The sequence below is a fragment of the Malaclemys terrapin genome, chromosome 7 (assembly GCF_027887155.1).
Source record: "Malaclemys terrapin pileata isolate rMalTer1 chromosome 7, rMalTer1.hap1, whole genome shotgun sequence".
NCBI classification, from domain to species: domain Eukaryota; kingdom Metazoa; phylum Chordata; order Testudines; family Emydidae; genus Malaclemys; species Malaclemys terrapin.
Window position 1 is genome coordinate 91,132,195 of NC_071511.1, and position 23,987 is coordinate 91,156,181.

The following is a 23,987-nucleotide window of genomic DNA, read 5'->3' on the forward strand; positions in this document are numbered from 1 at the left end:
AATTACAGTATTGCTGGAGAGAAGCTTTGAAATGTATTTGGCTCCTGATAGGGGAGTTATTAATGGTCCTTCAGCTGAGCATGGTTGAACTTTGCTTTATATTTTTATTTTCTTTTTACTGCCTCCCTCAATATAAGGTACCTTTGCTTCTAACGTAATTTTTTCCTTCACAATACATAGGTCACTATGAAAAGCATAATTTAGGCTCTCATAAAGTGTTTATAGTAAGCTGGTCCTGTATTTTCTTGTCATTTTGTCACATATAGTATAAAAAGCACTTTCAGGAAAGAGCAAGCGCATCCAGTTTAGAAAATTAACAAAGCCATATTGTGGGACATTGCTTGAAAAACAACTGTCATAAGAATCTCTGCAGTCCCTGGAAGCTTTATTTACTTGGGTGACAGACTGTTTTCTGAAGTAGAATTACTTTACGTTGATCCCTCACACAATAATACTGTATTGAAAATTTGGCATCTTTCTCTTGGGTGCCAGGCTTGTGTGATAGTAATAGAATTGAGAGTATGGAAAGGCTGACAGTGGCAAATGGGTTCTCTAATGGGAAGGGAGTGAATGGGTATAGTTTGAAAGAACAATTGTGGATAGGTCCATAATCTTGTTTCAACTTGAGAACTAAACTCTTAATTATATTTTGCAGGATATGAATGATTACTCCCCAGTATTTAGCAAAACTCTCTACAGGGGAATGGTTGCTCCCGATGCAATCAAGGGCACTGTTATCGCTACAGTTTCAGCTGAAGATCAGGATCCTCTGGTAAGCAAATGATTTTGTTAATACACTTCACCCAAGAGGGAAAAATCTTTAACCCTCATATGTGACCTAACCCTCTGAGCAACAAAGGAGATTATTATGAGTCTCGCACAGCAGTAGCTCGCATAAATTTTTTATTCCAGCCTGTCCTTTGTCATCATGGACATAGGCTGCATTTCAAATGATTTTTCCCAAGGCTGACAAATCAACGATACAGCTTCTTTTTGATGGGAAGTTATCCAGCTTCATAGCACAGATGATAAAAAGAATAGGCAGGAAGCAAACCCATGACTGCCTGCATTTGGAACAGCTCTGTGGCTTAAAAAGAAAACAAAACACAACTTTGCAAGCTTGTCATTTCCTTGATTTGCAGTCATTGTGAGTTTCCAATCTATGTGACATACTAGTGTTCTACAAAACAGCACAGTTCATCTGTAGCCCTTTTTGGAAAGGCAGTATTTGAACTGAGCTTGGTTGATCTGGGGATAAAGATTATTTCTGCCACTGGTTTCTTATCACTGTTCCCTGGTGAAGCTCTTGATTGACAGAAATGTGCACATTTTTGACTTGTTAACTTTTCTGATGGGTAATGTCTATTTGTGTAATCAAGGAGGTTCATGAACACTGGTGACCAAATGATACACTGAGGACAATAAAAGCCAAAGATATTCTGTCAGAAGTGTTTAATTTTAATTGTTAATGTTTAGAATATTAAGAAGAAGATACACTCCAAATGCTCAAGGAGTGGCGTTCTGAGAGAGTGTTTGCAATGCACATTAAAAGCTAATGATAATATTTTGACAGAGTTCCACATAAATCAGTTATCGTTAAATACAGTACAAAGTAGTTTTTTTTTTTAACGCTGAGAAGCACTGAAATACTAAGGCTGTACTTATATAAGTCATATTTAATATGTCCTGTCTGTGCTATCCCTTTGCAAAAAATCCAAACACAAAATGGAAAAGACCTTCAGTTGATGTTAATCAGTCTAGCTCCTTTGAAGTCAATTAAGTTGGGCTAATTTACATCAGCTTAGGATCTGGCCCATTGTATGTTTAAAATCTGTAAAGAGAGAACTATTAAAATTCAGGTTAATAGTATCAATATTTATTTATTATTGGTATACATTATTTGATTAATGCCATTGCTGTGTTGAACTCTATACAGAACACAGAGGAAAACACAGTCTGTATTCTAAGGATCTGTCAATATCAGGGCAATATTTGGGGTTGCATGGAAGGGCTGAAGAGGTGCTAAATACTGTCAGCCATTCTCAGACCCATTGTGCCTTAGCAAGGCGCAATGCCTCCACTAACATAAGGGAGCATAGATCTTAGCAGCTTCTGCTACGCCCTTTCACAGAGGTCAGTGTGCATATCCCTTTGCTGGCCTAGCTCTGGTAGCCATTGTGGATGGGGATTAGGGCAATAGCCCCACCCTCATGTTTCCCCTGTAGCTTTCTTTGGTGGTGTCACAAGGCTGGTCTTCACTGAGGGGGGGGATCAATCTAAGATACGCAACTTCAGCTACGAGAATAGCGATAAATCGATCCCCGATAGATCGATTACTACCCGCCGATCCGGCGGGTAGTGAAGACGTACCCTCAAATGGGGCTAGTGGTTGGAGCAGGAGTCGGGAGCCAGGGACTGGAGTCCAGGATCAGAGTTGGAGTCAGAACCCAGGTGTTGAGCCCAGGGTCGGAGCCAGAGGCAGGAGAAACCAAGGCTGGAGCAAACTGGAACACAACAAGAATTAAGCCAGGTGGCAAGGCTGGAAACAAGGCAAGGGTATGAGTAATTGCAGCTGCTGCTGAATTTGAAAACAGGCCTGCTGGCTTCCTTCAGACAATCAGGCAGGCCAGCCAATCTGGTGGTCCTAATGCAACCCAGTTGAGCTCATTAATCTGTCTGGAGGACGGGCTGGCTAGTCCTCATGCTCAGCTGAAGGAGCACACTCAAGACAGGTGGAGACTAATACTGCTGTTCATGATGGATTTCTCCAATTTGTGTGCCTGGGAACACAATGGCTGGGCATTGTCTGTTCTCTGCCCTGGGGGAGTAAGATTACGTACAATCTAGCCCTAATCAGGCATCCAGTGATTTGAGGAGGAATTAATCCTGATTGCTCACACCTCCCATAATTTGTTGTCAAGTTATTTTGAAAATTCTTCTAAGAGGATATTCTGAAACTTTAATTACTTTAGTGTTCTAAGATTTCCATCTGAGGTTGATATTGCTTGAAGCTTTGTTGTCATCAAGTATCTCTTTGATATTCTGTGTATTTGGTATTAAGGACATTAGTGAGGTGTGTGGTTCAGGTGTTCACATTACAAAGGACGTTATCGTAACTTGCAAAGTTCGGCAATTTCATTAGAAAGTTAGGAGGAACATGGGTACAATGAAGCACACACTGTATTTCAAGGAGTTCAGTGAGCAACACTGGGTGAAATTTGAACAGAGATGGCTCCATTTTGTCCCCTCAGGAATTCCCTGTCACCTAGGGACTCAGCAAATTGTCTCAATTCAAGAGATGATATCCTCAAAGTAACCTGCAAATTCCTCACAGGTAAAATATGTACTCGATTTACAGTTAGTCATCTCACATTAACCAAATTATCCACCCCTGGGAGCAGTTCCACTGTGTATGACTTGTATATACTATGAGTAAGGCTAAGATTATGTCATGGAGGTCATGAATGTCATAGAATCTGTGACTTCCAGAGACTTCTATGATATTTCTGCTTCAGCCCTGGGGCGGTGGGGCTGAAGCTGTCAGCCGGCAGGGCCCTGGCAGTTCCCAGTTACTGCAAGGGCCTCCTGCAGCTCCCAGCTGCCGCCAGGGGACCTGCAGCTCCCAGCCACACTCCCTTTGAGCCGCCATGCATAGTGGGGGGAGGGCGGCAGCACTCTCGGCCACTGTGAATGGTGAGGGGGATGCCAGAGTCCCAGCAGGAGTGGGTGCTGGACCCAGGGACAAGTCACGGGGCTTCCGTGAGTTTTTGTTTATTCCCTGGGACCTGTCTATGACTTTTACTAAAGACAACCATGACAAAATGTTAACCTTAGTTATGAGGGATGTTACAATTATTTTCTTTGCCTCCTGCACAGCCACAGCTCAAAGCTTGATAAATTCCTTAGGTCACAGTCCAGGGGCCCTGGATCAGGACTCCACCACCACCATGTTAGCCATATTCCCTTCTTGTTTTATTCATTGCAAGTTATCTGTAAATCCAGTGAACGATGTGGGCAAGGCCAGAAGAGAGGCTATTTAGGATCCACTGTATCAATAGTAGAGCTGGCTGAAAAAATGATTTTCTGTTTTTCAGCCTATGGTAAATTCTGATACTTCAAAATTTGATTTTGTCCCAAATTTTGATGAAAAGTCAATATATCTCTGAGTTTTTTCACAAAAAGGAATATTCCAAAATATTTCATTTTGATCTTATTGAATCATTTTGTTTCAACTTCATCATTTTGACTGTTATAATAGCATAGAATAGAATAATCTAAATATTTTAACTGTCATTATCATAATGAAATATTTTGATAATTTCCCATGAACATTTAGATGAATTTTGACCAGCTCTAATTAATAGACATGTACAAAAGAATCCTGTAATATATCACCAGACCATAGATAGTGGTGATTTGGCAACATAGTTTACTCCCTCAGAACGTCCTGAAATCTGTCCAGTTCCAACAGCTACCATTGTCAATGTATTAATAATTGAAAATGTCATTGTATGAGTTTTAGAGAGACAAGATGGGTGAGGTAATAATCTTTCATTGGATCAACTTCTGTTGGTGAGGGACAGAGCTGTTCAGCATAATTAGAGTTGTATGTAGTGGTCAGAGGGTAATAGATAGTGAGACCTTTGGGGATAATGTTTTGTTTCTTGCATTTGCTCAGGAAGTAGAAAATAAATGAAATATTATCATCACCAGTTTCACCATCTATAACCCTCTGACCACTACATACAGCTCCAAATATGCTGAACAGCTCTGTCTTTCTCACAGAAGTTGTCTGTGATGGGATGGACTAGGTCCAGAGGCCCCCTGCTGGAAGCCTCAGAATCCTGCCACATTTGTCGCAGGAAAGGAGCAGTGGAGCTAAGTCCTCCGAGCAGCCAAGAGAGGCTACAAAGGGCTAGTTAATCAGAGAGGCTGCAAGGAGCAGCCAAATGATGCCCAAGAGGACCATATAAAAAAGAACTGCAGAGCCAGAGACAGACAGTTCCTTCCTCGAGCCAGAGGAGTGCAGATGGCCAACGGGAAATGCAGTGCCATGGACAGGTCAGTAGGCCCGGGAAGCAAGAAAGAGCTTCTGACTGGCTGCTGGGCCAGAGCAGATATAGGAGAGCCCTGACATAAGGGTGAAGCATCAGTGAAGGCTGGGGCCTCAGGGAAGTGGCCTAGGGAACTGAAAGCAGCTTCATTAAAGGAACACAGTGGCGCATGGCTACTATTCTTAGGGTCCCTGGGCTGGGACCTGGAGTAGTGGCCAGGTCTTGGTCCCCCATATGCCACTAGGGAAGAGTCCTACAATTGGATAGTGATAACCCTCAGAAAGGGATCTGAGCTGTTCAGAGGCCCAGCTGGAGATCTGGGGCCAGAACAGACCAAGAGGGCACTGCCTCCTGGGAAGAATCCCTGGGGTACTGCCAGTACCAGGGCCGGAACTGTTTAAAGACTGCAGACACTTGCCACTGTTACATAGTCCAATAAAAGATATTATCTCACCCCCCTTATCTCTCTGATATCCTGGGGCCGACACAGCTACAACTACACTTCATACATCATGTGAGTTTGTATGACATTTAGCACAATGGAGTCCAGATATTGACTGTGACCTCTAAAAAGGACTGTGATAATATAATATAAAACCTCCAACTAAAATTTTCCCCAGTACTCCTTCCTTACAATGCTTTCTCTAATATTTATTTAAATGTCCTCTCTGCTCTGAGGGTGGGGAGAATGGGGAGTTTCCCACTAAAGACCAAAGTGTGTGTGTGTGACAGAGAGAGAGAGAGATAGCAAAATCACTGCACATAGGATTCAGCTTAAATCTGTATATATGCTAGTCCATTCCACATATAGCTGGACCCTATACATATGCATATGTATAAACATGTGGAAATTTAAACTAAACCTCGAAAGGGGGGAAATGAATAAATAAAATTTAGCCAAAATCTGAAGAACAATTTTTTCTCTTTACTTATTTAGGGAAGGTAATTTAATAGCATTTTTAAAGTTAATATATTACTAATATATATACAGTAATACATACACATTATTTAGATGTGTGTGTGTATATATATGATGTGTATACATATATGTATGTTTCCATTACAACCTCTCTCTCTCTCTAAATGCATGCATATAGGTTGTAATGGAAATAAATAGAATTCTATGCACAATTATTTTAATTAATCTAGAAAAGAAAAAAGAGACTAGAACAGAAAATAAAGTTAACATTAATGGATTTTGCAATATACTGTTTGTTTTTTAAAAAAGTTGAAAATTTAACTTAATCCTCAGAAACAAAAATAGAAAAGAAAAAGGCCATAAAGATTTGCTAAAATCTAAAGAGGAATTATGTCTCCTTATTAAAAATAAAACAATTTAATACATTTTTGAATAGTTCATGTTTTACTTCCAACTAATGACTAACAATACTAAGCCACTTCCTGACTTTGAAAATCAGAGAAAATTGACAAAGAACAAATTGGCTTTTATTTTTTCTATTGAATTAAAGTTGCTTAGCTGTTTTATCCTCCTAGCACATTAGTATTTTGGGGCCTGCTTTGACATTAAGAGGTGTCACAAGACGGATGGGTAATGAATGACTGACAATCATAGAAAAAATAAAACAAATAACCTTTTCTCTGCTATTACAAAGCATCTTTCTTTAAATTTGTCTTCGGGGGATAAAGGTTTCACTGTGACCTTCATCAATTTTTTGGTACTTTTTTCATCTAATTGGATCTTAATTGGGCAGTACTAATCAGTCTGTTTTATCACTTCAGGAAAAACCACTTAAGCTTCAGTTCTACTGTGAAAAGTGACTCTAAACTGCCAGTGTGGGATTCCATGTTTGTATCAAGTATCAGAGGGGTAGCCGTGTTAGTCTGGATCTGTAAAAAGCGACAGAGTCCTGTGGTCCTTTAAGTAGTCCTTTAAGACTAACAGATGTATTGGAGCATAAGCTTTCGTGGGTATTCAAGCTTTCGTGGGTATTCAAGCTTTTGTGGGTATTAAGACTAACAGATGTATTGGAGCATAAACTTTCACTCACAAAAGTTTATGCTCCAATACATCTGTTAGTCTTAAAGGTGCCACAGCACTCTCTGTTGCATGTTTGTATTGGAGCATAAACTTTCACTCACAAAAGTTTATGCTCCAATACATCTGTTAGTCTTAAAGGTGCCACAGCACTCTCTGTTGCATGTTTGTATCGTAACCAATTCCATATAAAATCTGATTCTGTGTGAATTGCAGATAATTAATATATTTGAATAGCAGGAAAAGAATTTGGATATAGGACATATCTAATTTAAGGTATCCAAACTTTAAAAGATTGTTATTTTACAAGGAAAGAAAGAAAGAAAGAAAGAAAAGTATTTCCTAACTGTCAGCCTTATAAACATAGCCTGGGATGAAAATCAAGCTGGATTTTTTTCCTCCTTACATATCACTCATAATAAAAGTTTTGCAGACCAAATCAGGTCCTCAGTTACTCCCCATTATCTTCCTGAGATCCCCTCATTGCATTCAGGTATTATAGTGATGAGGGTGGTATAATAAAGTTATTCACAGGGTTGCTGGCCCCATTTTAGGGGAGTCCAAGCCCAAGCTACATATGACAAGCTAATTTAAGGAGAACTAGCCTATCTAGTCAGTTAATTGAATAACGAGCACCTGAGCCATCCAATAAAAGGCCGTCTCTGCTCAATTGCCAGGAGGTGCTCAGAAAGAAAGCTCTGCTGTGGGAGGGGAGCTCCACAGAGACTACTGTCTCCAAGAAGGAGGGCTGTGCAATCCATGAGCCAATGGGAGATATTACAGGCTAGAGAGGTTAGGAATCAGAATCATTGGCTCCAGGGAGGAGGATTGTACAACCCTCTGAGCCCATGGAAAGAGACGTTATTTCAAGTATGGTTTGGATTTAATAAATTAGAATCCTAGTGGGGAAGTTTTCATACCTTCTGGACTTTGTGGCGTTCTTAAGGGTCTCTGAGAGAAGGCAAACTGAAGCAGGGTGTGCCTGCAGCACCACACTGGGTCAGTGGGGGTGCTGCAGGGGCTGAATAAAATAAAAAAAGAACTCTTTCAACCCCACTGTCTTGAATGAGTTTGCACAGGCAGGACTGAGTGGAACATAGAAAATAATACTGTTGATAATGCACCATATGGAATAGAATCCAACTCATTCTCACTTAGCTGTTTTGACTGTGTAGTGCCTGCAGGAGAAAAGAAAATTGGAAAAATGTTTGTCTCTTATAAAAGCAGCTAGATCATCAATAGAAAGAGGAGCCAAATTCTGCAGAAAATGTTGTTTATAGTGTTGTAGCCATCTCGGTCCCAGGATATTAGAGACAAGGTGGGCGTGGTAATATCTTTTATTGGACCAACCTCCGTTGGTGAGAGAGACAAGCTTTCAAGCTACACAAAAGTTCTTCTTTTCTGTATAGCCTGAAAGCTTGTCTCTTTCACCAACAGAAATTGGTCCAATAAAAGATTTTACCTTTCCCCCCCCCCCCCCGTCGCATGAAAAAAAATTGTCATTCTGATAAAAAACACAAATATTACTAGCCTGTATGTTCAAAGTAACAGATCTCCTTTAAATACAAACAAACCAAAAGCATGAATACTTTGGAGCAATCGCCCAACTTCCTCCCTCATAAAACTGCCATGAGAAACAAATGACAACTTAGAGACAATCTTATCCTTGCTCTCCCAATAGTCCTAGACTGCTGAAATGGTGAATTCTATTCAGTAGGAATATGCCCAGTCTGTTTGCTCAGCATGGCATCATTAAAACCAAACTGCAGCAGGCCAGATGTCAGAATCTCATGTGACTCCTGGATTCTATATGGCTATATTCAGTTCACAGAAAAAAATGTTATTTTTTACTTCCTAAAATTAAAACGTCAGGCTGCAAACAATTGTTCCCCATTCTTCCCAAAACGTACATTTTCCTTCAAGTTACAAGCACAAATTTGGTTGGGCACAGAATGATGATGTGTGGGTGCGTGTATGTTTCCGAAGTGCTTCATGAGCTTTCGTATAGTTGTGGGAGTATGATGAACAGCTGCCAGGTGGAAATTCTGCTCAGACCACAATGCACAAATATAAAGGGAGAGGAAATGATGGTAAAGGACACTGAGACACGTTCTTAGTCTTATGAAAAGTGCAATTCAGTTTTTTTAAATGTCTATGCAGATTGGAAATGAATTTGGTTTCTAAGAATCCAACTGAAATGTTCCCACATAATAACAGATGTAACTCAATTTATCCAACTTATAGGATGAATGTCTGAGTTGGGATTTAAACCTCTATTTCAAACTGATGCTTAAACTACTAAAAAAGAACAAGAGTACTAGTGGCACCTTAGAGACTAACAAATTTATTAGAGCATAAGCTTTTGTGGGCTACAACCCACTTCTTCGGGATGCATATGCATATGCATCCGAAGAAGTGGGTTGTAGCCCACGAAAGCTTATGCTCTAATAAATTTGTTAGTCTCTAAGGTGCCACAAGTACTCCTGTTCTTTTTGAGGATACAGACTAACACGACTGCTACCCTGAAACTTAAACTACTAAGCCATTCTTGGAGTGTAAATTTTTTTAACTTTGTTTGTGGAAAATAATTCCATCATATCTAATGTTTATACAGTTATAGCAGAAAACTCTGTCTTGGCCAATAATCTTAATGCTCCCACGTAGTTGCTCCATTACATTTTTTAATTTAAATTGTGGATTTCAAAGTGTTCAACAACCTTGGCTGTTAGCAATGAGAAATTTCTGACATGTTATTTCTGTGTTCACATCGTCTGTGAACTGTCAGTTATACCATTGCGCCCAAATGCATTTCACCAAAGATTTGAGTAGGATTTGATGGTTTGTAGAAAATGTCACTCTAATTCTTACCGGGCAATATTTTATTCTATTTTCAATTTGAATTTGTTTTATCTTTGGTTGAGAACGTAAATTATTTTAAAAATGTTACACCTAAATCTGTCAGAACAAAATACAATGTGAAAAATTATTGTAAAAATGCTGTAATATATGATTAATTTTACTTCATATATGTTTCATATGCATACAGCATTATGCAATACTAAAACAATATATTGAATCCTGCTTACAAAATAACTGGCGCATCTGATCTTTGAACTATCACAGTGCCTGGTTTTGGAATTATTATTTATTATTTTATAATTCCAAAAGTGTGCTTGGCATCTCACTGTCCTAATAAAACGTGGTCCTTGCCTGAAAAGATTACAATCTAATTTCAGAAATAATACAACAAAAGGGATATCAGAAGAGTAGGAAGAGCTAAATAGAGGAAGGACAGAATTATGACAATAAGATTTTGTAGGTACTCAGCAAAGGCTTAAGTCCAGCATCCATTATTTCTAATTTTTAATACAGGTAAATAAATTTAACTAAATACAAAAGTCTTTAATTCTTTTTTGAAGGAATTGGAATAGATGTAAGTCTTAGATAGGTGTTTGGGAGTCCAATCCAAGAAAGCAGTTATGCCCATGATTAACTTTAAGCAGATGTATAGTTACATTGAAGGAGTTAAAAGTTAAAATGTTTTGCTGGATCAGGCCCTGAATGAGGAGAGGACAATGGCCTGGTAGACCAACTCAGGAATGGTATTCTGTGTGCTGGAGAAGCAGTCAAATATGAAGCATCATAGGCTGAGCAAAATAGGCAGAAGGCAATGCAGTAAGAGACGAGGTATCTAAGTAGGAAGGAGTGTCTGCTAGGGTCTGGAAGGTGAAGACAAGGAACCTGATTTTCCACTATGTTACACCAGTTTTATATCAGCAGAGCTCCATTGAGTTATAATGGTGTAAAACAGGAGTAATACAGTGGAGAATCAGGACCCAAATGAAAAATGGAAAGTGATACTGTCAGATTGACATGCATGGTAAATTATTTTAGTAGTTGTATTTTGAGTGGATTGACATGGGGGCAGTGTGGACATCCAGGAGGATGGAAAGGCCGTAGTTGCTGTAGTTAAGGTGGAATGTGATAATATCCTGCATGAAAGTGTTTACTGTTTGGACAGAAAGAAAAGGTCAGATCTCATAAATGTCAAGCAATAAAAGCCTCAGGTTTTGCTCACAATCTGGATGAAGGAGACGGAAGTGTCAAAGATGATCCCTGAGGGTATAGGCCAAAGTGACAGAGCATTGTAGTGTTGTCAACAGAGACAAATAAAGGGGAAGGGGAAGAAATTTTCAGAGGAAAAATAAGGAGTTCAGTTTAAGCCATGTTAAGTTTAAGATGTTGGCAACCCATCCAGGTGGAAATTTCAGAAACATGCTGAAATGTGGAATTGGTTGTGGGGAAACAGAGCAGGAGATTTGTGACTCAGTGTAAGATGAGATAGAGTGGATGAGGTCACACAGATATATGATGTAAAAGGAAAAGAGAAGGAGGGCAAGGATAAAAGGCCTCTGGGATCCTTACCAAAAGAGGGAGAGGGACAATGAAGAAAAATGACTACAGAGGCAAGATTGGGATCAGTAGCGTCCAACACAGCAAAAGTCAAACATATTAGAATGGAGTATTGATCCTGGCCAGGAAGTTGTGAAAGAGAGAAAATCCCCATGAGCAGATGCATAAAGTACAGTATTCATGTATTCTAGAAATAAGAGATTACTTAATGTCATCCACAGTCATGATTTGTAAATCATATTAGGCTCAATCCTGATATTTTTATTTATTCTTTACTGTGGCCTCCTTAAGGGAGGATCTATTAATGGAGCTTCTCTATATCCTAGTATGGAGGTGAGGATGGAAAATGATAAAATACAGGTAGGATCTGATGAGAAACAGTCAAATGAAAAACAGTCCCATTCAATTACATCATGTAATGGCAGACAGCTAAAAAGTAACAAGTTTTTAAAGTGCTTATATACAAATGCTAGAAGTCTCAATAATAAGATGGGTGAACTAATGTGCCTTGTATTAAATGAGGATATTGATATAATGGGCATCATAGAAACTTGGTGGAATGAGGATAATCAATGCAACACAGTAATACCAGGATACAATATATATCAGAAGGACAAAACAGGTCATGCTGCTGGGGGAGTGGCACTATATGTGAAAGAGAGCATAGAATCAAATGAAGTAAAAATCTTAAATGAACCAAACTATATCATAGAATCTCTAAGGATAGTAATCCCATGCTCTAATAAAAAGAATATAGCAGTAGGGCTATATTACCGACCACCTGACCAGGATGGTGATAGTGACTGTGAAATGCTCAGGGAGATTAGAGAGGCTATAAAAATAAAAAACTCAGTAATAAAGGGGGATTGCATCTATCCCCATATTGACTAGGTACATGTCACCTCAGGACGGAATGCAGAGATAAAGTTTCTTCACACCTTAAATGACTGCTTCTTGGAGCAGCTAATCCTGGAACCCCCAAGAGGAGAGGCAATTCTTGATTTAGTCCTAAGTGGAGCACAGGATCTGATCCAAGAGATGAATATCGTTGGACCGCTTAGTAATAGTGACCATAATATAATTAAATTTAACATACCTGTGGCGGGGAAAATACCACAGCAGCCCAACACTACACTTAATTTCAGAAAAGGGACTACACAAAAATGAGAAGGTTAATTAAACAGAAATTAAAAGGTACAGCACCAAAAGTGAAATCCCTTTTTAAAAACACTATAATAGAGGTTCAACTTAATTGTATACTCCAAATGAAAAAACATAGTAAGAGAACCAAAAAACTGCCACCAAAACTGGCTAAACAACAAAGTAAAAGAAGCAGTGAGACACAAAAAGTCATCCTGTTACAGACTAGGGACCGAATGGCTAGGAAGCAGTTCTGCAGAAAAGGACCTAGGGGTTACAGTGGACGAGAAGCTCGATATGAGTCAACAGTGTGCCCTTGTTGCCAAGAAGGCTGACGGCTTTCTGGGCTGTATAAGGCTACATCTACACTACGAGGGGGGTTGATTTAAGATACGCAAATTCAGCTACGTGAATAGCGTAGCTGAATTCGACATATCGCAGCCGACTTACCCCGCTGTGAGGACGGCGGCAAAATCGACCTCTGCGGCTTCCCGTCGACGGCGCTTACTCCCACCTCCACTGGTGGAGTAAGAGCGTCGATTCGGGGATCGATTGTCGCGTCCCGACGGGACGCGATAAATCGATCCCCGAGAGGTCGATTTCTACCCGCCGATTCAGGCGGGTAGTGTAGACCCAGCCTAAGTAGGGGCATTGCCAGCAGATGGAGGGACGTGATCGTTCCCCTCTATTCGACACTGGTGAGGCCTCATCTGGAGTACTGTGTCCAGTTTTGGGCCCCACACTACAAGAAGGATGTGGAAAAATTGGAAAGAGTCCAGCAGAGGTCAACAAAAATGATTAGGGGGCTGGAGCACATGACTTATGAGGAGAGGCTGAGGGAACTGGGATGGTTTGGTCTGCAGAAGAGAAGAATGAGGGGGCATTTGATAGCTGCTTTCAACTACCTGAAAGGGGGTTCCAAAGAGGATGGATCTAGACTGTTCTCAGTGTCCTGATGACAGAACAAGGAGTAATGGTCTCAAGTTGCAGTTGGGGAGGTTTAGGTTGGATATTAGGAAAAACTTTTTCACTAGGAGGGTAGTGAAGCACTGAAATGGGTTACTTAGGGAGGTGGTGGAATCTCCTTCCTTAGAGGTTTTTAAGGCCAGGCTTGACAAAGCCCTGGCTGGGATGATTTAGTTGGGTCCTGCTTTGAGCAGGGGGTTGGACTAGATGACTTCCTGAGGTCCCTTCCAAACCAGATATTCTATGATTCTATGATCCTTTAAAAAGTGGAAGTTAAATCCTAATGAGGAAAATAGAAAGGAGCATAAACTCTGGCAAACGAAGTGTAAAAATATAACTAGGAAGGCCAAAAATTTGCTGTTACAACTCAAGAAAGAGATCTTGGCATTATTGTGGATAGTTCTCTGAAAACATCCACTCAGTGTGCAGCGCAGCAGTGGCAGTCAAAAAAGCGAACAGAATGTTGAGAATCATTAAGAAAGGGATAGATAATAAGACAGAAAATATCATATTGACTCTATTTAAATCCATAATACGCCCACATCTTGAATACTGCTTGCAGATGTGGCCTCCCCATCTCAAGAAAAATATATTGGAATTGGAAAAGGTTCAGAAAAGGGCAACAAAAATTATTAGGGGTATGGAACAGCTTCCGTATGAGGATAGATTAAAATGACTGGGACTTTTCAGCTTGGAAAAGAGACGACTAGGGGGATATGATAGAGGTCTATAAAATCATGACTGGCATGGAGAAAGTAAATAAGGAAATGTTATTTACTCCTTCTCATAACACAAGAACTAGGGGTCACCAAATGAAATTAATAGGCAGCAGGCTTAAAACAAACAAAAGGAAGTATTTCTTCACACAACGCATAGTCAACCTGTGGAACTCTTTGTCGGAGGATGCTGTGAAGGCCAAGACTACAACAGGGTTCCCAAAAGAACTAGATACATTCATGTAAGATAGGTCCATCAATGGCTATTAGCCAGGATGGGCAGGAATGGTGTCCCTAAACTCCATTTGCCAGAAGCTGGGAATGGGCAACAGGAGATGGATCACTTGATGATTACCTCTTCTGTTCATTCCCTCTGGGGCACCTGGTATTGGCCATCAGAAGACCCAGTATGGACGTTCTGATATTCTTATGACCAAACCATGTCCTAAATGAGAAAAACCCACTGCATGGCCAGGAAAGTAGGCATAGCATCCCCTTCTTTCCTGTCCTCACTATTAAGATAAAGGTATCTGTACTCAAAATATATTGGGGGGAGGGTGGGGGGAGGGATGGAATGTGACAGGTTCGTGGAACAGACAGTCCCAGTACTTCGAACAGAGAGCCCCACAGTCTCAAAAATTGCAATGGTCAAAACCTACTTTTAGGTACTTTTGCTGACTCCTAGGAGAGGGGAGATTCTGCTGATCAGGACTAGCGTTGAACCTGATCTCTTTAATGCTGTTCACAAATGTTTGTGAAGTCATGTATTTTAAAAGAGTTAATTGACAGTATGGTGGGGTGTGAACAGAGGTTGCTAAGAGTTTTCTTAGTACTTTGTGATTGACAAAGTGAAAATGTTTGGTATGTCTGCACAGATGGCTTTACACACATCTTAATTATTCAAGGACACCTTTGTTCCTCTCTGGAGGGCAAAAAAAGGCTTATTTCTTCCTTATTTAATGCCGACAACTCATGTTTTATTGAAGTGGCACAATGCCACTGAAGGATGCCGGATAATTATGGTCATCTTCTCAAAATGCTTAAGCCTCCAAATAGTGATTCAGTAACAGTTTACTAGCAGGGGGTGTAATTGAACCATTAGAATTTTGATAAACCTCAAACATAATTTGCTTCCCTTATTTATAAGTAAATATTCATGAGTCTGACATATTATGGGGTGCTGTTTTTCCCCTTTGATATGATCCATTTCTACACTCTCCTGTTATCATCTCTCTTTTTTTGTTATACTGTATTGATGTGGTGCATTACCAGAAAGGGAGATTGAACACTAATTTTAAACATCAGATTGCTTCCTTATCTTGGGTATGAAATCATTTATGGATTTATCTGGTGAAGCAGTACATTGAGAACTTTTTCCTCAAATCAAGCTTTTAGTGAAATCATCAATGATCATTCTTACAGTTCTTGACAACCAGTGGAAATTAAGATGTTTATGAATATTTAATTAGGGTGAAAACCTATGAAACAGTCAGTTCTTGATCTTTGAAAACACATTGGATTACTATTAGATTTGATAGTGTAAGTCATGTATTGTAAATTTCTATGATGGAAACGTATATACATAAGTACCTCCTTAAGTAATTTTATCTCATGGACTTAAGAGTTTGTATAATTTTAATTCTTTAGGCTGCACTGTTAGAATAATTATGGGTGCAATCCTGAAAACCTTTTATCATGTGAGGCAAAGTTTGCAAGATCAGACTCTATTCTGTTGACTTGTATGCTCATAAGTAAAACAAGTGATAGAACTGAAAAATGCCTTGCAGTAAAGGGCAAAATTGTGACATGTCCTTATGTGACTCCTGGAGAGGAAGAGGCACACAAGAAGCCCCCTTCCCCATCATTGAAGGTTATCTACATAGGACTTGTCACAACTGCAGCTGAATGCCCACATGGCTCCGTTGGTGTGGCAGTGGAGACCTCCAACACTCCAAAGGGGCAGCATAAAATGGAGAGGTGGGGGGCTGACCCCACCTTCTTCTGCACTCTTCTGCAGAGTTAACCAGCCACAAAGAGAGAAGTAGACTGGACCATTCTAAAAGATGGTGCAGCCTGCACAGTTCTCCTGGAGATATTGTGCCTTCCCAAGTCCTCCAGTAGGGTCTGTGACCCTAAGAACTCCTGAATGCCAACTGGCAAAGGGTTCCCTGTTCTGGAACAGCCATTCCTATCAAGTCTGACAAACTCATGACACCTAACGCACTGCTTTCGGAGTATTTACCCATAAAGGATCATGTAAGATGTCTAATTGGAAGCTTATGTCATACTGATCCTCTTAATCGTTGCATGATAGATGTATGGGTGATATTTTAGAAGCTGTATGTATGTAGGCAGGATTGGCAAGGTGTTTTTGCCAAACAAAGGAATGTGGAATCACCTGCCTCAGTTCATGTGTAAATTCAGCATTGTAAAGCTAACGCAAAGACAGCCCTATTTACATGTGATAGTAAACAGGAAAAACAGTTTGGGGGGCAGGGAAAGATGTGAAACAAACAGGAGTAGGGGAGACATTTGGAGCCAGCACTCCAGGGAGGACACCACAGGAAGTCATTCTGATGTGGAGACCAAAACAAGGGAGTTTTGGGACTAAGAGGAGGGCCCCTCTTTTATCCTTCACTTGAGGGAATAATCAGGCAATGTGGTTATGCCCGTGAAAAAACAGGATCTCAACCAACCTCAGTTGAAATGTTGCAAGAAAGGTGGAAAGTAAGAAATTGCTTTAGACAAGGTTAGCTTGTTATCGTTAAGTCTTAGTTTAGGAGAAGCGTTTTATACTTTATTTTCTTTGTAACTTGTTCTTATTATCCTTTCGCACAATCTATTTAATAAACTTACACTAGTTTTCACTATAAATAGATTATTGTGTTATCTTGTTATATTGGAGCTGGTACTCAGTTCAGTCAAACAAGCTGATGTGTGTATACTCTTCCCTTGCAAGTAGCGAACCTTGTCATTGCTGTGAGTGTCCAGTGAAGGGGCTGGACTCTATAGGGGGATGCTTCTGAAGTGTTCAGGGACTGGGGTATACCAAGTGTTAATTTGTAAGGCAAAGTGGGGACTGGCAGAGCCCGGAGAAGAGTGCTTGAGTGGGTGAAGAGCTGGCAGTTTCAGGGAGCTGACATCCAGCTACCACATGAAAGACTCCTCACTGGAGGCCGGAGAATAGCACAGTGACCCACAATCCTGGACACTCCAAAAAACTGTCACAAGATCATGTGGCTCTGCACTATCTCTTGTCCAGTCCAGCATCTATATTATCTTCATGTTTATTACGGTTGTGCCTAAGGGCCAACAAGAATTGGGGCCCCACTGTGTGTGTGGACACAGTAGTAGAAGGTCTCCGTGCTGAAGAGGAAGTGTTGCAAGTGCTGTCAGCCCCTGGTGGCCGGTTGTTAGATCAATATGGAGAACCGGAAAATGGAGACTTTGATAAATGGGGTTCTACTATATATATATATGAAAAACATTGTCCAAAAGAGATTAATATTATTTTATTGCCATTATCAGCATCCCATGAACCTTCTCCTGGCTTGCTGCCATTGCAGCCTTCCATGCAGAGTGATGCAGGACCACTGAGGTCATTTGAGAGGTGCACAGGCATCTCTGTGTGGCCACTCTGCCCCTGGCCTCCATCCGCAGCCTCCTTGCATGGTTTAAATGGTGTGGAATTTGGTACATCCAGCTCAGTCCTGCATGCCTTTCTCAGACAATGTTCTTATTGAGGGCAGTAGGAGTTTTGCCTGTGTAAAAAAAGACCAAAAAAACAACAACAATATATGCAGTATATTAGAAATGGTGCATTCTATGGATGGCCCAAACACTTGGCAATCATAAATGCTGACTTCTAATGTGATACCTAACGGTCGCGGTGGGAGGAAAACTGAGAAATGGTATTTTGTGTTGCACTTGCCATGCATATTGCTTACTAAGTGGCTTAATGAACAGTTGTGCCTAGCAGGTGTTGGGGTATGTCTACACTGCAATTAAACACCTGTGGCTGGCCTGTGTCAGCTAACTTGGGTTTGCAGGGCTTGGGCTGTGGGGTGCAAAATTAAAATTGTAGATGTTTGGGCTTGGGCTGGAGCCTGAGCTCTGGGACTCATGGGGTCTTCATAGCAAATTAAAGCCCAGTTGCCACGGCCGTGTAAGCCCGAGTCAGCTGACATGGACTAGCTATGGACGTTTAATTACAGTGTAGACACATCTTTTGAGTTCCATTATAGACATAGGCTTGCATCAAAAATTATTCAAAATACAGGCAAAAGATTAACTGTTAAAGAATAATAAAACTAGCATAAATAACCTCCAGTGTTCTATCTAGAGCTGAGTGAATAATACATTCTTCAGTTCCCTGGCAACTCCAATAATAAAAAGTTTCAGATCAAAACAAAAAACTTTTTTTCCCCCCAAACTTTTCAGCCAATTGAAAAATAATTTTTAAAAAATTGTTTCAGAACAAATGAATCATTTGGTTCAACCTAAAAGAACATGTTTAATTTCTATTCCAAGCATGTTTTAGCCTTTTTTAAATTATTAAAGGCCATTTCAAAGCAAAAAGTTATTTTGAATTGAAAAATCAAAACTTTTAGTTTCAAAAATGTTCTTTTTTCAGAATGTTTTTAAATTTTTTTCTTGACTGAAATAAGTTGGTGAAATCAGTATGAATTCATGAAATGTTTCGGTGTTGCCAAATCTGCATTTTTTGCCGAAAAAGTTGCAGTTGAAAAGTATTATGCAATTCTAGCTCAATCATCCTTTGGTGATTTTGTCAATTACAGTTTGGCCTATATCTATATGTATATGTCATCATCCTGATTTTGTTGCTTTCAGAAATGATGACATAAAAACAAATTGGGTAGCTGCATCAGAATCTGTAGTCACATGCCAGCTTTGTGTATTTAATTACCTAATATGTGCATCTTTAATGATAATAATAGGTTTTAGTCTTCCAGACATAATGTGATTGTCATTCTGAACAAAATCATGTGGATTTGAGTAAGTAATGTCTTGCTAATTATATGTTGAAGAAAAATTACTAAATTGGGTTTCCTCCTGACATTGAATGTATAATCACCTTGGTACACTATGATCTCTTTGAAATTCTTCATGTTTGCAAGGATCTGAACATCTTTAAAATTATGTCCAATTAAATACTTTAATAATTAATCATGTTCTTTCTTAAAATACACCATTAAGGGCCCATTAGACATAGCCCCCCGAGTTAGATGTGCAGTCCTTCACTGTCCCAACCCCACAGTGTGCAGCAGGAGTGTCCCCACTATGAAGCCCTTTTATTGTGTATGCTTTCCCTTATACACCAGTCTTGTTCTTCAAGCCACAACAAAGCAGGAGTCAGGTCCATCACCCTACTTTCTCTTCACCCCCTTCAGGGTGCCATGCACCACCAGGGGACTAGGGACTGCTGAGCTGACTGGCTTTTCTACAGATTGCACAACAGATGGATAAAAGTTCCTTCTGCCATACCCCCACTGTGCACCCTTGTAAGAATCAGGAACGATTAAGCTCTAAACTTGTTGTATTGTGGTGACAGCTAAGCTCTTTTTAACCATATGTAAAACTGGGACCACCAGTTTGCAACTGGAATTAAATGTTTACATGCGATATGTGATTTTAGTCCAAATAAATAGAGCCCAATTCTGCTATATTACACAGATTGAGTAGTCCTATCAATTTCAGATATACTATTCACCATGAGTAGAATCTGGCAGCAATGCATTTCTGCAGTGTTCATTACCATAGTATCAGTGGAGCTATCTTACATGGTTTCAATAGAAACAAATTTGTGTTCTCAATGCCTCTTGATTATCATCAATAGAATATATGTGAGTAGCATAAAAGAGTTCAGCCTTTTAGTAAAACTATATTTTCTTCTCCATGTGTTTTTGATGCAATTTGCACTGCAAGTTCACTGTTGTACTTACCGATAATTAGTTGACATGCAGCGTAGAATGCATGATCAATAACAGCAAAGCTATTTTATATCATATTAGTAAATTCAATTGAAAATGACCAATCATATTTCATGAAACTTTCAGAGAAAATTGGCTTTTGATACTTTGCCTGATTAAGTACAATGCAAGTATTTAAATATAATCTGCGTGTATTTAGAATATCAGTCAGCATTTCTGGTTTCTGAATGTGAAACTGGGTCATGCACAGTCCGATTCATCCAAAAATATCTGCAAATTTCAGGACAATATAAGCTTTATTCCTATGTTATCTGATATCTTTTTTGCACCCTACTGTTGGTTGTTTTTCCTCATAGAGCCCGTCAACATGTAATTTATATTCAAGGAGATTTAACTGTTTTACTGACAAGTATCAGGGGGTAGCCATGTTAGTCTGTATCTACAAAAACAACAAGGAGTCTGGTGGCACCTTAAAGACTAACAGATTTATTTGGGCATAAGCTTTCGTAAGTAAAAACCTCACTTCTTCGGATGCATAGAGTGAAAGTTACAGATGCCTGCCTGCATCTGTAACTTTCACTCTATGCATCCGAAGAAGTGAGGTTTTTACTTACGAAAGCTTATGCCCAAATAAATCTGTTATAGTCTTTAAGGTGCCACCAGACTCCTTGTTGTTTTACTGACGTAACTGTACGTCATCTCATACAGTAGCTGCATGGCTCTGATAGAGGAAAGTGCAGTCACTGAATACCTAATCTAACACTCCAACTAGAAATTCAAAAGAGGCGAACTTTCTGAAATTTTCTTTGTCAGATACTGGTATAAAAGATGAAACATGTTCAGTTTTAATGATTAAACAGAACAAAGTTGATAAATGCTATAGTGCAGTGTCCCACTAACTGAACTCACCTGAGGCAATGCTGCTTTAACAAGTCTAGAGGGCATTCCATGATGGTTGTCTGGTTGGCAGTTGATTTCATACAGAACTTTTGTCATGATGGGAAACCATCATTTCAACTGCCAATGTTTCTGTTGAATTTTGGGCCCCTCCACAGAATAAATTGGTTTGCTTCAATGTGAACATGTTTCATGATATATTGCTGAAAATACATTTGGTATGGCCCCCCTGATGCACTAAGCTTCTTCCTGAAGCTCTGAGCCCGCTCCTCCTGTAATATAGACTGGGGGAAAATATGTTTTGGAAGTTTGCATATTGTGTTGATAATACAGTTGTTGTTGTTGCAATAGTAGTTACAGTGCCTGGGAGCCCCAAACAAGATTGGTGCCTCATTGTGCTAGGTATTGAACAAGAGTAGGAGCTCCACCTGTCTCAAAGAGCTTACTATAACAGTACACAAGGTAGACAAAGAGTGAGGGAAAGAAAGTAAGTTTACAGATTTTACAGATGGGAATGCAGTCTGAAAAGGAATTGCCAGTTGTCTAAGTGGAATCTTGTCTCTGGGTATGTCTGCGCTACAGGATTACTCCGAATTTACAGAAATCAGTTTTTGGCAACCGATTGTATGAAGTTGAGTGCATGCGGCCACACTAAGCACATTAATTCGGCGGTGTGAGTCCATGCATCGAGGCTAGCGTCGACTTCCGGAGCGTTCCACTCTGGGTAGCTATCCTATAGTTCTCGCAGTCTCCCCCGCCCATTGAAATTCTGGGTTGAGATCCCAATGCCTAATGGGGCAAAAAACATTGTCACTGGTGGTTCTGGGTACAGCCTCACCCCTCCCTCCATGAAAGCAATGGCAGACAACCGTTTCACGCCTTTTTTCCTGGGGTGAACACTGCAGATGCCATATCACGGCAAGCATGGAGTCCACTCAGCTCAAGACAGCAGTCATGAAAACACCTTGCACATTATCGTGCAGTTTATGCTGAACCAGGACCTGAAAAACCAGGCAAGGAGGAGGGGGTGACGGCAGGGCGGCGACGAGAGTGATGAGGACATGGACACAGAATTCTCTCAAACCCCGGGTCCCGGCGCTTTGGAGATCATGTTGTTAATAGGGCAGGTTCTAGCTGTGGAATGCCGATTCTGGGTCCGAGAAACAAGCACAGACTGGTGGGACCGCATAGTGTTGCAGGTGTGGGCCGATTCCCAGTGGCTGCAAAACTTTCGCATGTGTAAGGGCACTTCCATGGAACTTTGTGACTTGCTTTCCCCTGCCCTGAAACGCCAGAATACCAGGATGAACGTAGCCCTCACAGTTGAGAAACGAGTGGCGATAGCCCTGTGGAAGCTTGCAATGCCAGACAGCTACTGGTCAGTCCGGAATCAATTTGAAGTGGGCAAATCTACTGTGGGGGCTGCTGTGATGCAAGTAGTCCAAGCAATCACTGAGCTGCTGCTACCAAAGGTAGTGACTCTAGGAAATGTGCAGATCATAGTGGATGGCTTTGCTACAATGGGATTCCCTAACTGTGGTGGGGCAATAGATGGAACCCATATCCCTATCTTGGCACTGGAGCACCAGGGCAGCCAGTACATAAACCGCAAGGGGTACTTTTCAATGGTGCTGCAAGCACTGATGGATCACAAGGGACGTTTCACCAACATCAATGGCCGGGAAGGATTCATGACGCTCGCGTCTTCAGGAACACTAATCTGTTTAAACAGCTGCAGCAAGGGATTTACTTCCCAGACCAGAAAATAACTATGGGGGATGTTGAAATGCCTATAGTTATCCTTGGGGACCCAGCCTACCCCTTAATGTCATGGCTCATGAAGCCATACACAGGCAGCCTGGACAGTAGTCAGGAGCTGTTCAACTACAGGCTGAGCAAGTGCAGAATGGTGGTAGAATGTGCATTTGGATGTTTAAAGGGTCGCTGGTGCACATTACTGACTCACTCAGACCTCAGCCAAACCAATATTCCCATTGTTATTGCTGTGTGCTGCACAGTCTCTGTGAGAGTAAGGGGGAGACCTTTATGGCGGGGTGGGAGGCTGAGGCAAATTGCCTGGCTCCTGATTACGCACAGCCAGACACCAGGGCGATTAGAAGAGCACACCAGGAAGCGCTGTGCATCAGAGAAGCTTTGAAAACCAGTTTCATGACTGGCCAGGCTACAGTGTGAAAGTTCTGTTTGTTTCTCCTTGATGAAAACCTGCCCCCTTGATTGACTCATTCTCTGTAAGCAACCCACCCTCCCCCTTTGATCACAGCTTGCTTTCAAAGGAAATAAAGTCACTATCGTTTGAAAATAATGTGTTCTTTGTTAATTGATTATAAAAAGAGGGAGAGAACTAACAAGGTAGCCTGGGTAGGGTTTGGGAGGAGGATAGGAGGGAAGGAAAAGGCCACTAAAAAGTTCAAAATAATGACAGCCTTTTGCTTGGGCTGTCCACTGGGGTGGAATGGGAGGGTTCACGGAGCCTCCCCTCCCCGCACGTTCTTACACGTCTGGGTGAGGAGGCTATGGAACTTGGGGATGGGGGAGGGCAGTTATACAGAGGCTGTAGCGGCACTCTGTGATCCTGCTGCCATTCCTGAAGTTCCACCAGACGCCGGAGCATGTCCGTTTGCTCATGCAGCAGCCCCAGCATTGCATCCCGCCACCTCTCATCTCGAGCATCTCTCCTCTCCTCACATTGGTCCCTGATGTCCTCACGTTGGTCCCTCCTGTCCTCACGTTCACTGGCATCTTTCCTGTACTTTGATACCGTGTCCTTCCACTCATTCAGATGAGCTCTTTCATTGCGGGTCGATTCCATGATTTCAGAGAACATTTAGTCTCA

The 23,987-nt window shown here is 40.8% G+C and overlaps 1 protein-coding gene across 1 annotated transcript in view; it reads left to right on the plus strand.

Moving 5' to 3' along the window:
- Window positions 1-23,987, plus strand: part of PCDH15 (protocadherin related 15) — a 1,464,924-nt gene that overhangs the window by 1,273,527 nt on the left and 167,410 nt on the right. The window contains exon 23 of the mRNA XM_054035363.1: window positions 656-772. Within this exon, the coding sequence (XP_053891338.1) occupies window positions 656-772 (117 nt within the window). The remainder of the gene's footprint in view (window positions 1-655; window positions 773-23,987) is intronic.